This window comes from Bactrocera oleae, chromosome 6, assembly GCF_042242935.1.
Source record: "Bactrocera oleae isolate idBacOlea1 chromosome 6, idBacOlea1, whole genome shotgun sequence".
Taxonomy (NCBI): Eukaryota; Metazoa; Arthropoda; class Insecta; order Diptera; family Tephritidae; genus Bactrocera; species Bactrocera oleae.
This window is the reverse complement of record NC_091540.1, coordinates 71,405,001-71,416,384: the sequence shown is the minus strand read 5'-3', so window position 1 is coordinate 71,416,384 and position 11,384 is coordinate 71,405,001. Positions and strand designations below refer to the sequence as shown.

The 11,384-nt window shown below is 35.0% G+C and overlaps 1 protein-coding gene across 1 annotated transcript in view; it reads right to left on the bottom strand.

The window, feature by feature from the left end:
• Positions 1–244: 244 nt before the first annotated feature.
• The window catches only part of eIF5B (eukaryotic translation initiation factor 5B), a 49,264-nt gene continuing 38,124 nt past the window's right edge, over positions 245–11,384 (bottom strand). Inside the window, exons 8-9 of the mRNA XM_070111498.1 lie at positions 4,272–4,433; positions 245–1,040 (exon numbers count right to left, since the gene is read on the bottom strand). Of these exons, the coding sequence (XP_069967599.1) occupies positions 933–1,040; positions 4,272–4,433 (270 nt within the window). The 3' untranslated portion in view covers positions 245–932. The remainder of the gene's footprint in view (positions 1,041–4,271; positions 4,434–11,384) is intronic.

Here is an 11,384-nt window from a genome sequence, read left to right as displayed (position 1 = left end):
AATCGAAAAATCGTAAGCAAATTTCTAAACAAAAGATGTCTCCACTATCAGGTGTCACAATGATCGCAGCTCTGTGCTTTTGCCAAATTAAAAAATCGCGCATCAAACAATCCAGCACAGAAGACAGCAGTCATTTAGTACTTCTAAGCCTGTGTTACTTGCTACAGAAATCGTCACTGAGTGCTGTTATAAAACCTGTCTCACCTGTCAAAAGCTTATCCAAAACTGATTAATGAAACTAATGTTATATTCTGCATTTAATAAATATTTATTTCACTCATTTATTGTGATATATTTTATATGGACCCAAATATATTGAATGATCATTCACTATAAAAAATGTGTAAAAAATTGTTTGCATAAAAAGTGTGCTTTAATTGAATTTCAGATTTTCTTTAATTATACAAAATATACCAAATAAATAACAACTAACGGGCGCAAAAGTATTAATTATTAAATCAATGCTAATTCAATAAAAATTAAAAACAAAATCCTTCGAGGTGAAAATAACAGAGTGCAAACTGAAAAGAATTACAACAAATACTGCATTCATATTGTTGTTGAGCTTTCCTCCGCAAATATTCGACTGAAAGCACATTTCAAGCAACTTATTATAAAAATATAGTATAAAGAACACAGAGAATACAGACATCGGTTACACATAAGGGTTTTCGGGAAGCTTTGCAAATGAGAAAGTAAAAGCTACAAACTTAATTTCATTGACAGTGCTCAAATGTATTTTGTTTTTGCTTATTTTTGTTTGTCTCTTAATGTGTTGCGCTGTAGTTGCATATTGATTATGTTTATTTTCTAAATATTTTTGTTTCTTTCGCCATTTTTTTGCATGTTTTCAATTGTTCTGTTTGCAATACATTTTTTGTTGATTTAATTTACTACATTGAAATATTGTGTATGCGCTTGGCTTTGTAAGCTTATAAAATTTCGAAAAGCTTCTTCAGTTCAACCATGAGTGACCAGTCAGCCTTTATTAGATCATCGCGGAAATAGTCCTTGCAGGCGTCGATGCTTTGACGTGATATCTGAAAGTTGTGAAAAAGAGAAAGCAGATGGTTTGTATTAATCGAAATAACGGTTAAAAACATATTTAACAATAAGTATTGAAATAAGGATAATTGGATAAAATGAGTGGCAACGAGCAGGGCGGGTGGAATACAATGCTGAAAAAAATACTAAAAAAGTATAAATTATATAATCAAGATAATTTTTATATAAACATATCTTGCGAGAAATGCTGAAATGATAACAGATATCATTAGTGAGAATAACATTTTTTCTTTAATGTATTTAAAACTATTTTACTCTGATGAAAACGGTCAAAAGTATTTTCTACTTTCCTACACATTTATCTTCAATATCTACAAAATTTTAATGTTCGACAAATGTTCTTTAATATGGTAAATGGTATTGAAAGTCCTTAAAAGTTTTTGGGATGATTTTTGAAACTTCAGATAAAAGCAACAAATACCAGCACAATTGAGGTCATATTGTAAGTGTCGTTGTGGTCACAATCATCTAAAAATAGAATCCACTCAACCCCAAGCGGCAAACTCAGCCATGGCAACAACAAAATTTTCATTCAACAGAACAAACAACGACCGCAGCGTGTTCCAAAATCTAGGTCAATTCAGCGACTGCAGCGCATACAAAGCGAGAGAGGTTAGGGCGGTTAATATGCAAGTGCTTGCGCTAGGTAAAGAAGACTAAATGCAATAACCTGAAAATGGGTTATTGCAGAAAAGCTGCCGGCTGGAATGTCAACGACCGGCTGCAATAAACCAGAAGGTGACCACTGACGTCAGCAACGTTGAACAGCAAGTGGAGCGGCAAAAGCGCAGCAGGGGCGCCATGAAAGCGGCCACGAACCGGCAACGGTGAATGCATTTGGTTTGCCAAGTTATTGCTCGTACACACATACATATCTACGTAGGCCAAGTGCCATGAATGAAACGAGGACAACGACTGCAATTGCACAAAATGACTCAAGGCTCAGCAGGATTAACTCACGAGTAGGGGGAGTGAGCGCAAAAGACAAATTTGGTAGTATTGAGAATTGTTGGCTCAAATACATATGTACTGCATTACCTACGCACATATGCACAATGGACCGTAAATCGAACTGCCTTTGATTTAAAAATTCTGTTTAGGGGTTGACATCCTTTCATAACTATTTTTAACTCAACATTTCCGTTGTCACGTTTAACATAAATTCTGTAATATAATAGGGGTTTACAACGGAATAACGGTAAATAGAAATAGCACATGGCGAAGGCAGATATTTTTGACTGACGCATTTACTTACTTCAATGACTCTTAAACGCCGTTAACCAACCATAAAACACATATTTTATATAGACGTCAAGTGGTCCACACGACAATCAGTGTCAGCAGCAGCAGTTTTTTATTCACATTTGCTGTTGTAATATCAAATTATATTATACTCAATAAAAAAGATATTAAACAAGAAAGTAAAAGGTAAAAGCGCATATAACGCAGCATATTGGCTATGACGTCGTCTTTTGTGTGGATAAAGTAAGCATAACCCCCCCCCAAACAGGTGACAGGCAAACATAAGATTGACGTCATGAAACACAACAACTACTACGAAGCATTATCGCAGCGCAATCAAATAATCTGTACATTACATAAAAATAACTTGAAATCCTTCAATTCGCTCTGAGCAGTGATATGCAAAAACATATAAGCATATACGTACATATGTATAAACATATTTATATTAGTATGTGAATTTGTGGTCTAATTCATGCTGCTTTCAATTGAGAGTCACTGCGTATGAGCAACCTCATGTTTTTAATGCTTTGATAAAAGTATATACATACCATACTTATGTACACATAAACGGAAACATAGGTATTTATGTAGACGCTTTGAACTCTTCACGCTTCATTACTTCTAAATCACGTACGAATAAATCGCTTAATTTATTGTGGAACTGCGTGACTATTGGGTTATAGGAGAAGGTCGGCGGCAAATTTGATAACGTTTTCGGATTGAAATAAATATACATACATATGTCAGTCTCAATGCGATTTTTACATAACAATACCGATGAAAACTAGTTTTTAAGGTTTTAATTTTTTTCACTATTCTTAAGCAAAAAAAACCTTTGAAAATATTGTAAGCATGCTTACAATGATCAGTGGGCGGTGGAAAATATTACTGCTACTTTTATTACTACAGTACTTTCTAATTACTGCAGACAGCGTTCAAAAAGTTACGAGAACAAATATAAAAATGGTATTCAAAATTTACATTAGGGTCATATGCATTCAAAGAATTAATTTCATAAAAAAACTTTTAAAAACAAAATATAAGAAATTCACGACACAAACGGTATGAAATAATGTCAATGCAATGCAATGCAAACAATTTATATTTCTATACTCTCGCAACCGAGAGTTTGTATCACCTAAACCTAATCGAGATAGATAAAGGATTATATATATTTAAATGATCAGGATGATTAGAAGAGTTGAAATCCGAGTTACTGTCTGTCTGTCCGTCTGTGCAAGCGATAAGTTGAGTAAAAATATAGTAAAGATATCTTAATGAAATTTTGCACACTTGTTTCTAGCATTCAAGGAGGGTTGAAATTGCAAATGGCCGAAATTTGTTTTTTGCCGCGCCCACAAAGTGCCCTTAATCGAAAACGTATAAAGTGTTATTACTAAGCACTAAATTAAGATAAAAAAAACTTTCATTTGCAACTTCCAAACCGCTAAAGCTTTATCAACCAAACTTGGGGGACAAGAAATATCTTTAGCACTTCTTCATACTCTGCGAAACTGGGTAATATCAGATAATAACCACGCCCACTCCTTATATAACAGTTATGTTGAAAACTGCTAAATGTACGATAATTCACTGAATAAATGCGCCACAAGTATTAAATTTCACAACCAAGTTAGTATGGAAGGGCTTTATAGGAGCAGGTAGAAAAATTTGATAACTGGTGTGGCACTGCACACCATTAGGTGAAACCCTATATCTCAGGAACTACTTCATCGATTACAACCAATTTCGGTGCGTGAGGTTACCCAAATATTCCTATTATACATTGCGAAATCTGATGACAACCACGCCTATTTTTCATATAACAAATTTTAAATTCCATCTGATGTTCCATTTCATTTACAAATTTCATGATAACACGATAATTATTCACACATATCAATAGAGAGCACTCATATATGTTCTATTTAATGTTGAAATTGACAGTGTGATGCACTTACCTTGCTCACAAGCATATCGTCCGCTTCGAAATGACGCCCAAACATTTTTGGCGATTCACCGGGAATCGGCTCGACTTTTATGCAAATCTCTTGTCCCTTTCGAGCACTTTCTATTTGCTTGTGATTCGATTCGATGGATGTAACAATGCCGATGTCAACAAACTGCAATAAAAGAAATAATAAAAAATGGGTGAATCAAATATTATGCAAACTTAATTTCAAATTTAATAAGCTAATTTGAATTTTTCTTTTTTTCTTTTTTAAATCCCGTAAATCATAGTTATACTTGTAGTTCGAGAGCTCCGTACTTGCCCAATTCGACTTTTTAAAAAGGCGACTCATAGTTGTTTTGGCCTATATCAAGTATACGTAGGATTTCTGTACGCAGATCTATTTTTTTTCATTCTGATTACAAAACTCAAGCATGACCAATTGCGCTTCTTGCTAAGAATGCGAATAAATAACAAGAAAATGTTTCGAAATTTATCCAAAAGCTGATCTTCACATCGTATCATATAGGGCCGCAGTCTTCGCCGCTATCTCTTGAACATTAGCCCACTCCCTTAAATTGAAGTACTTCTGCGCACTTTTTTAAAGCCGTATATTAGGGTGGTATTTAAAAAAATCAACTTTAAAGTTTTTTTCCAGTATCTAAATACAATTGAACCAACTCACCAATGCTGTAAAAAAAAGCTATACGTTTGACATCTCTACGATAAACCGAACAGTCCAATCGTCTCTTATCAGTCTACTGATATACAGATATCTGCTGTAAAATATTTCATTCCTTTGCAGCGCTTCGCAGTATATCAATACATGCAGAACTTGTATACAATGATGTACATCTTCGAATCATATGAAAGATAAGGAATTGAAGAAGCGATCATGAATAAGAACACATAACTTTGAGGTTCCTTGGACTTGGTTAAAAGTTTTTATAAAAACGCGAAAATGCCGCCGTCGTCGTCGATGCCAACAAATGTTTTAACGAGTCAAATACGATGTATGCACATACATATGTATATAAAAATATTCCTATTTGCACACCCATACACGCGAAAGTTAGCAGTAAATGTCCCAATAGTTGTCAATAGTTAGTATGCATGTCTTATCTACATTTATTCATTTCCACTAAATTGGACTTTAGAAAGTGCTTTAAAGCGCACAAATTACTGACATATGGTACTTGTGTATGTGTGCATTGGAGTTAATAAAAGCAAATAGCAGTTGAAAGTGCAGCTGCAGATTTCTGCCTAGTGTCTCTCTGTGTTGACGGCGAACAAATTTCTTTTTGAAGTGGACATTTTCACACACACACACAAGTTTGTATGTATGCCCGCGTGTATGTATTTGGAATATGAACGTGCGCGCCCACATAGCCAGCAGACGCACATTCAGTGCCCACACATGCATTAAATATCACGCACACACACAAGCGCATTCTGAAAACGTGGTCTCCGCTTTCCGTTCATTCATTAATTTTTTATTTTTATTTTTATTTCTTGACCGAAAATCTTGAATCAATATCATTTTGTTTATTTTTCACTTAATTTTGTTTTTGTATTTCTTAAAAATGATTGGAATTGAACGTTTCAGAGTTTGTGTGCAAATGTAGCAATTAGCTTGTGGGTATGAGCTTAATATGAGCCTTGTTGGTAAAATTTATGGCAAAATTTTTCTTCTTCACAAATATTCAAAATGCCGAAAATCTACTAGTCAAGAAGTGATAATCTGATTGCGCGTTACCCTAGACTGGCACTATTACGTTAAAATTTTCAAGACGTATAGACATAGTTCAATGTTTCAATGTAATGAGTTAAATTAAACACTAATACACCACAAAACCGATAATTATTAAGAAACAACTCGTGATCCATGCTCGAATCGATTCTAGTTCCTTGCATTTCCTACAGGGTATGCTCATAAGCGTCTTGTGCTTGTGCATATTTTTGTATTCTTAAGCGGCTGCGTTCATAGACCGGATGTCGTCTATTTTCGAAATCCATTCACATTCAACAACTACAACACAAAATATCAAACGACCACAAAAACGGTCAACAAAATTCAATAAAAAAGAACTAAACAGCAAAGAACTTTTGTATGATTCAACGCAAACTTGAAAGCATTGAAAAAGTTTAGATTTTCGTCTGGTTTTTCATTTTGGCCATCAGTAAAATTTATGAGCCTTAGCGGATTACAAAAGTTTTTGTCTAAATATTCATAAAATTAAATAAACTTTTTTCACTTGTGCTATTCTTAAACACACATATTTTTTGCTTAAATAAACTATGTGGATATTTATAAAATAAAATCCATTAAAAATAGCGTAGGTGACGAAATCACAATCGAATGTAAAATATCAATTTTTTCGTTCACATTCATTGATGAAGTTGCTTCTGTCAACAGGAAGCACTAAATTAAGGCGAAACTCCCAGACATTTCGTGAAAAACGAGAAACTGTTGAGAGGAAGTAGAGACTGCAAATGCCATTTTTTGGGGCAAACAAATCAGTCAACAGCTTGTGAAGGCGTCCGATTGAGAGTGTTTACTGCATCCGAAAGCGCGAAGAAAAAAATACAGAACAAGAATAATTGAGATACTAAAAACATACACGAAATAAACCAAAGAAAAAAAAAAAGAAAGGCCAAACTAAACATAATAAAGGCAATCAAATCTGGTTAGCACATCTGCATTCACAAAAAGCGAAAAACAAACAGAGTATAATAGTTTTCTTCACCTAACGGTTGTTTGTATCCCCTAATACTAATCGAGTTAGATATAGGGTTATGTATATATAAATGATCAGGTTGACGAGACGAGTTGAAATCCGGGTATCTATTTGTCCGTCCGTCCGTCTGTGCAAGCTGTAACTTGAGTAAAAATTAAGATATCTTGATAACACTTGGTACTCATATTATTTGGCGCCGTAAGAAGTTTGGTATTGTAGATGGGGATCGGACCACTGTGCCGCCCACAAAACGCCATTGCGCCATAACTAAGCTTTACAATAAGATACAAGGCTGTTATTCAGTACAACGAATTGTATTGCAGAGGGGCACCTCCCATACAAGCACTTGATTCCGATCGTTCAGTTTGTAGGGCAGCTATATGCTATAGTGCTCCGATATCGGCCGTTCCGACAAATGAGCAGCTTCTTAGTAAGAAAAGGACTGGTGCAAATTTCAGAACGATAGCTTAAAAACTGAGGGACTAGTTCGCTTATATACAGACAGATGGACGGACAGACAAACGGACATGGCTAAATCAACTCAGCTCATCATGCTGATCATATATATATTTTATAGAGTCTCCGACATTTCCTTCTGGGTGTTAAAAACTGTGACTTATAATATAACTTAATAAAATACCGAATTTGATTATAATCCATACACATTTTTTAACATAAAGTTTGCCTAACACCTGAAGGTATTGTGGTAAGTGCTTGAGCCAAAAATTTATTGCACATCAATTTGAATCTTCAACTGAGAGTTTTTTTAGTAAGATTGCTCATGCCATTTGATTGATCTTTTGAAGTGCAAAAACAGACAACGCAACAATATATAAATAATCTTTAAAAAAGCAAGTTAAACAAAATCTAAATCTTCTCTTTTATTTCTCTCACGGCTCGATTAAGCGCGGAATAGTTAGTTTTCTTCGACAACCCTAAATCAGCCAATTATTTTAACTCTGTCAGACATTGATGGATCACGTCTGCATGGATGCGCGATCGTTGGCGGCTGAGAAGCAATCAGTGCATTATCGGATTTTTGATTTATATGCGACTTGACAAAGGATGTGTACTGATACAATACACAAAGCAAATGAACAGACAACCAAGTTCAACTCAATTTTATGTTTTAGTAATATTACGTAGAACTATAATAAAAAAACAAAACTTAAATTTCCTTAATATTTAATTATTCACAAGAAACTAAACGGCAAACGGAAAATATAAATTAAACGCAATGAATCTACGCAGCTTTATTTCAATGAATTCGACAGACTCGATTCGCGCGCTCACACGACCCTTTGTTAATTACGACGCAGGCACACCACGCCATCCTCAGAATTTATGAATGAAAGACGAGTAAATACTACAAAGTATGAATGAGCATTAGCATACCGTACAATGGCATATGGCAAATGTAATACAAGAAAAGTAAAAATAAAGAGAAAACAAAGTGTACAAATCCAAAAATAACAATAATGCCAACAGCCGGCGTAATAACAGAGAAGCGGAAGGCTAAACTAAGATCGAGCGTAAAGTAATGAAAAAAGAAAACCGGAACAAGTAATTTTAATAAACCGTTCCGGAAGTAAAGCAGTCACATGCATTAGCTGGCAGAAAGACAGACGGACGACCAGGCAGGCATTCTCAGTGAAAGAAGCGGGCATGCGGCCACAAAACAAGCCGGTTGCTGAAAGGGGCAGCTGTTGCATTAGTGCGTATATACACAGACGACCACTTACATGCCGCACACTACAGCCACACATATGTACATTGTTAAAATCATTCATTCATTACACATTCACTCAACGCGACGCCGCTGGATGTGACCTAAATTAAGATTATTTTTTGTAGGTTTCTCCTTGCTGTTTAGCTGTGCTTAGGTAGAACACTACCAATTCACAGCTGGAGTCGGAAGTAGTTAAAAATACTTCCGTTTTGCATTTGCCTAATGCAAATATCCACTCGAGGCGGCACTACGCAGCATGTCTGCCATGCGTCCCATTTGCTTTCACTCGAAGGCCGGCCACTTGAAGGGATCGCGTAAGGGGATACGTGCAGTTAGGCATTTACGTAAGTGTTGCTGTAGTCGAATGTCTTTTTGTGTACAGAAACAGGAAGATTTCCGCTGACGTCTTTCTTTGTTCGGGTTTGTCGTTGTGCTGGATTTTATGTCATGACACGAAATCGGCGCATTAACTTGAGCAGATTCATATATAAATATGCATAAGCAGGGTCTGAGCGGCTGCTGCATGTGCAACGAGGAGATTATCACATAAAAATCGACGCAAACACGTTCGTCTACGATAAGCATATTTAATTTCGAGTTGTGAATGAGTGTTAAATATGAATTGAAAATTCGTTATTTTCTTCCGATTTTAGGTATTACCGTTTTATATATTCTAGAACGTGCTGCTTCCTAATAAAAAAAAGAAAAAAACGTAAACTTCGGCTGCACCGAAACTATAATACCCATCACAAATAAAAAAGTTATCTCAAAACCTGAGGGACTAGTTCGTATTTCAGCTAGTGGCAAACTTAATGTACCCTGTTCAGGGTATAAAAATATAACATATCAGCAGTTCCAAAGGTTAGGTTAGATCGTAGGGTTGCTCCAAAATCAATGGATCTCACTTGAACATATCAAATTAATATTAAATCAAATTTAGTAGGCGTCGTCAAGCAATCATAGCAAATTTGTTTCGAAGTCATCCATCTATCACTCTTAGGGGCATTAAAATAATATAATTTTTGCAAAAATAATCTCGAGAATATATCAGAAAAGACATATTTGCGAAGAAAAGGCAAACAACCCAGTTCATGTTATTCGCTAGTTTCGGCTGTGGTTGTGACTTCTTCTTGCCCACGAAACTCAAATAGTAAATCTATGAGTTAGAATAAAACTGTCTCAGCATAGGCCAATAAAAACATTGTGGAAAACTATTACAATTATTTTAACCAATATTAAAGGTGATTATACAGATTTTGAGAGCAGTTTTGAAGAGAATAATTACAGTAATTTATTCTAGGTATCTATCCCATTTTAAAGTTTCCAGATTCCAGACTTAGTTTTGCTGTTATATACTTATAAAATGTAAGAAATACATTAAGCTGAGTAAACACTTATTATCAGTATTGTTTAAATTACCTATTATCCATGCCTTTGCAGAGGACACGGATTTTCATGAGGGTATTTTCTGTTGTCTACACTTTTATTATTGTCTATTTGAATGCATTAATTTAGAAAGATAATGAAGCTGAAGCATAATTTTTCTCTGCAGCTCACAACGGGCAGATGTAGCCTTAAATCAGCAAATAATTACCGCCAAATACCCAGTGTGAACTAACATGTGCAAAAGTGTTGAAATCACCCAGCTGAAATATGAAGAGCCTTAACATTTCCAGTTTAAAGTCAAATTGAGAGTCCTTTACTTCTTGCTCAATCACGGTCACTGACGGCTGCCTTATGCATGTGTCTAAGGTTTATTCAGGTGTCAAATGGCTGTTGTCAATGTGTCATACCCTACGGTTCAAAAGCCATTGTACCGACAGAACTGATTATATGAAAACTTAACCTCTGAGTAAAAATGGCAAACGTTCCAGCCGGACTGTAAGCCAACGGTCAACGGCTACCAAATTAATATTGCAGCACACACATATGTTTATAATGTGTATGCATGCGATGTCACATACTGCACGTGTGCATGTTGGTGTTTATTCAATCATACCTTTATGCTGTTTTGGTGTCAATTTACTTTGAGTTTTTGAATTGGTTCTTTTAGGGGAGAAAGGTGACACTGACATGCTACCTGAAAAATTTGTGTCAACAACCCTGAGATGAAAAAATGTTGTTGTTGCACCACATACAGTTGTGTACAAGAGAATTGCAGTGCAGGTTAACAAGACATATGTTATATTGGCAGGACATAGTTTTTTCATACATTAGATTTAGAAAATTAATAATAATTAATTTTTACTTTGTCTCAATTTTTGTCACTTCAGTGTCTGCTGAAAATTGTTTACCAAGTTCATTTACTTACGCAGGGTAAATTTTTTTTTAATTTTGTAAAATCTTTTTTGTAAATCATTGCAACAGGTTATTTAAAATAACAAAGCTTGGAATTTTTCGAAATGGACATTGGTTTTATTAATTGCACCAATTTGTAACTTTAAATTTTTAGGTTGTGTTGTGCATTTTATAGTCAAACACAAGTTATTTATAGAAAAACCTTGTAAATTATTTCAAAAAGAAAGGCAAATCACACGACGTACGACTAAAACGGAGTATTTTGTTTTGCTCGCTAACCAATTCTGAGCTGTGTTGTGAGCTGATATTCTACAATTTTTGCGCACGCGACTGTCTAGGCACACTTACTTATGTATTG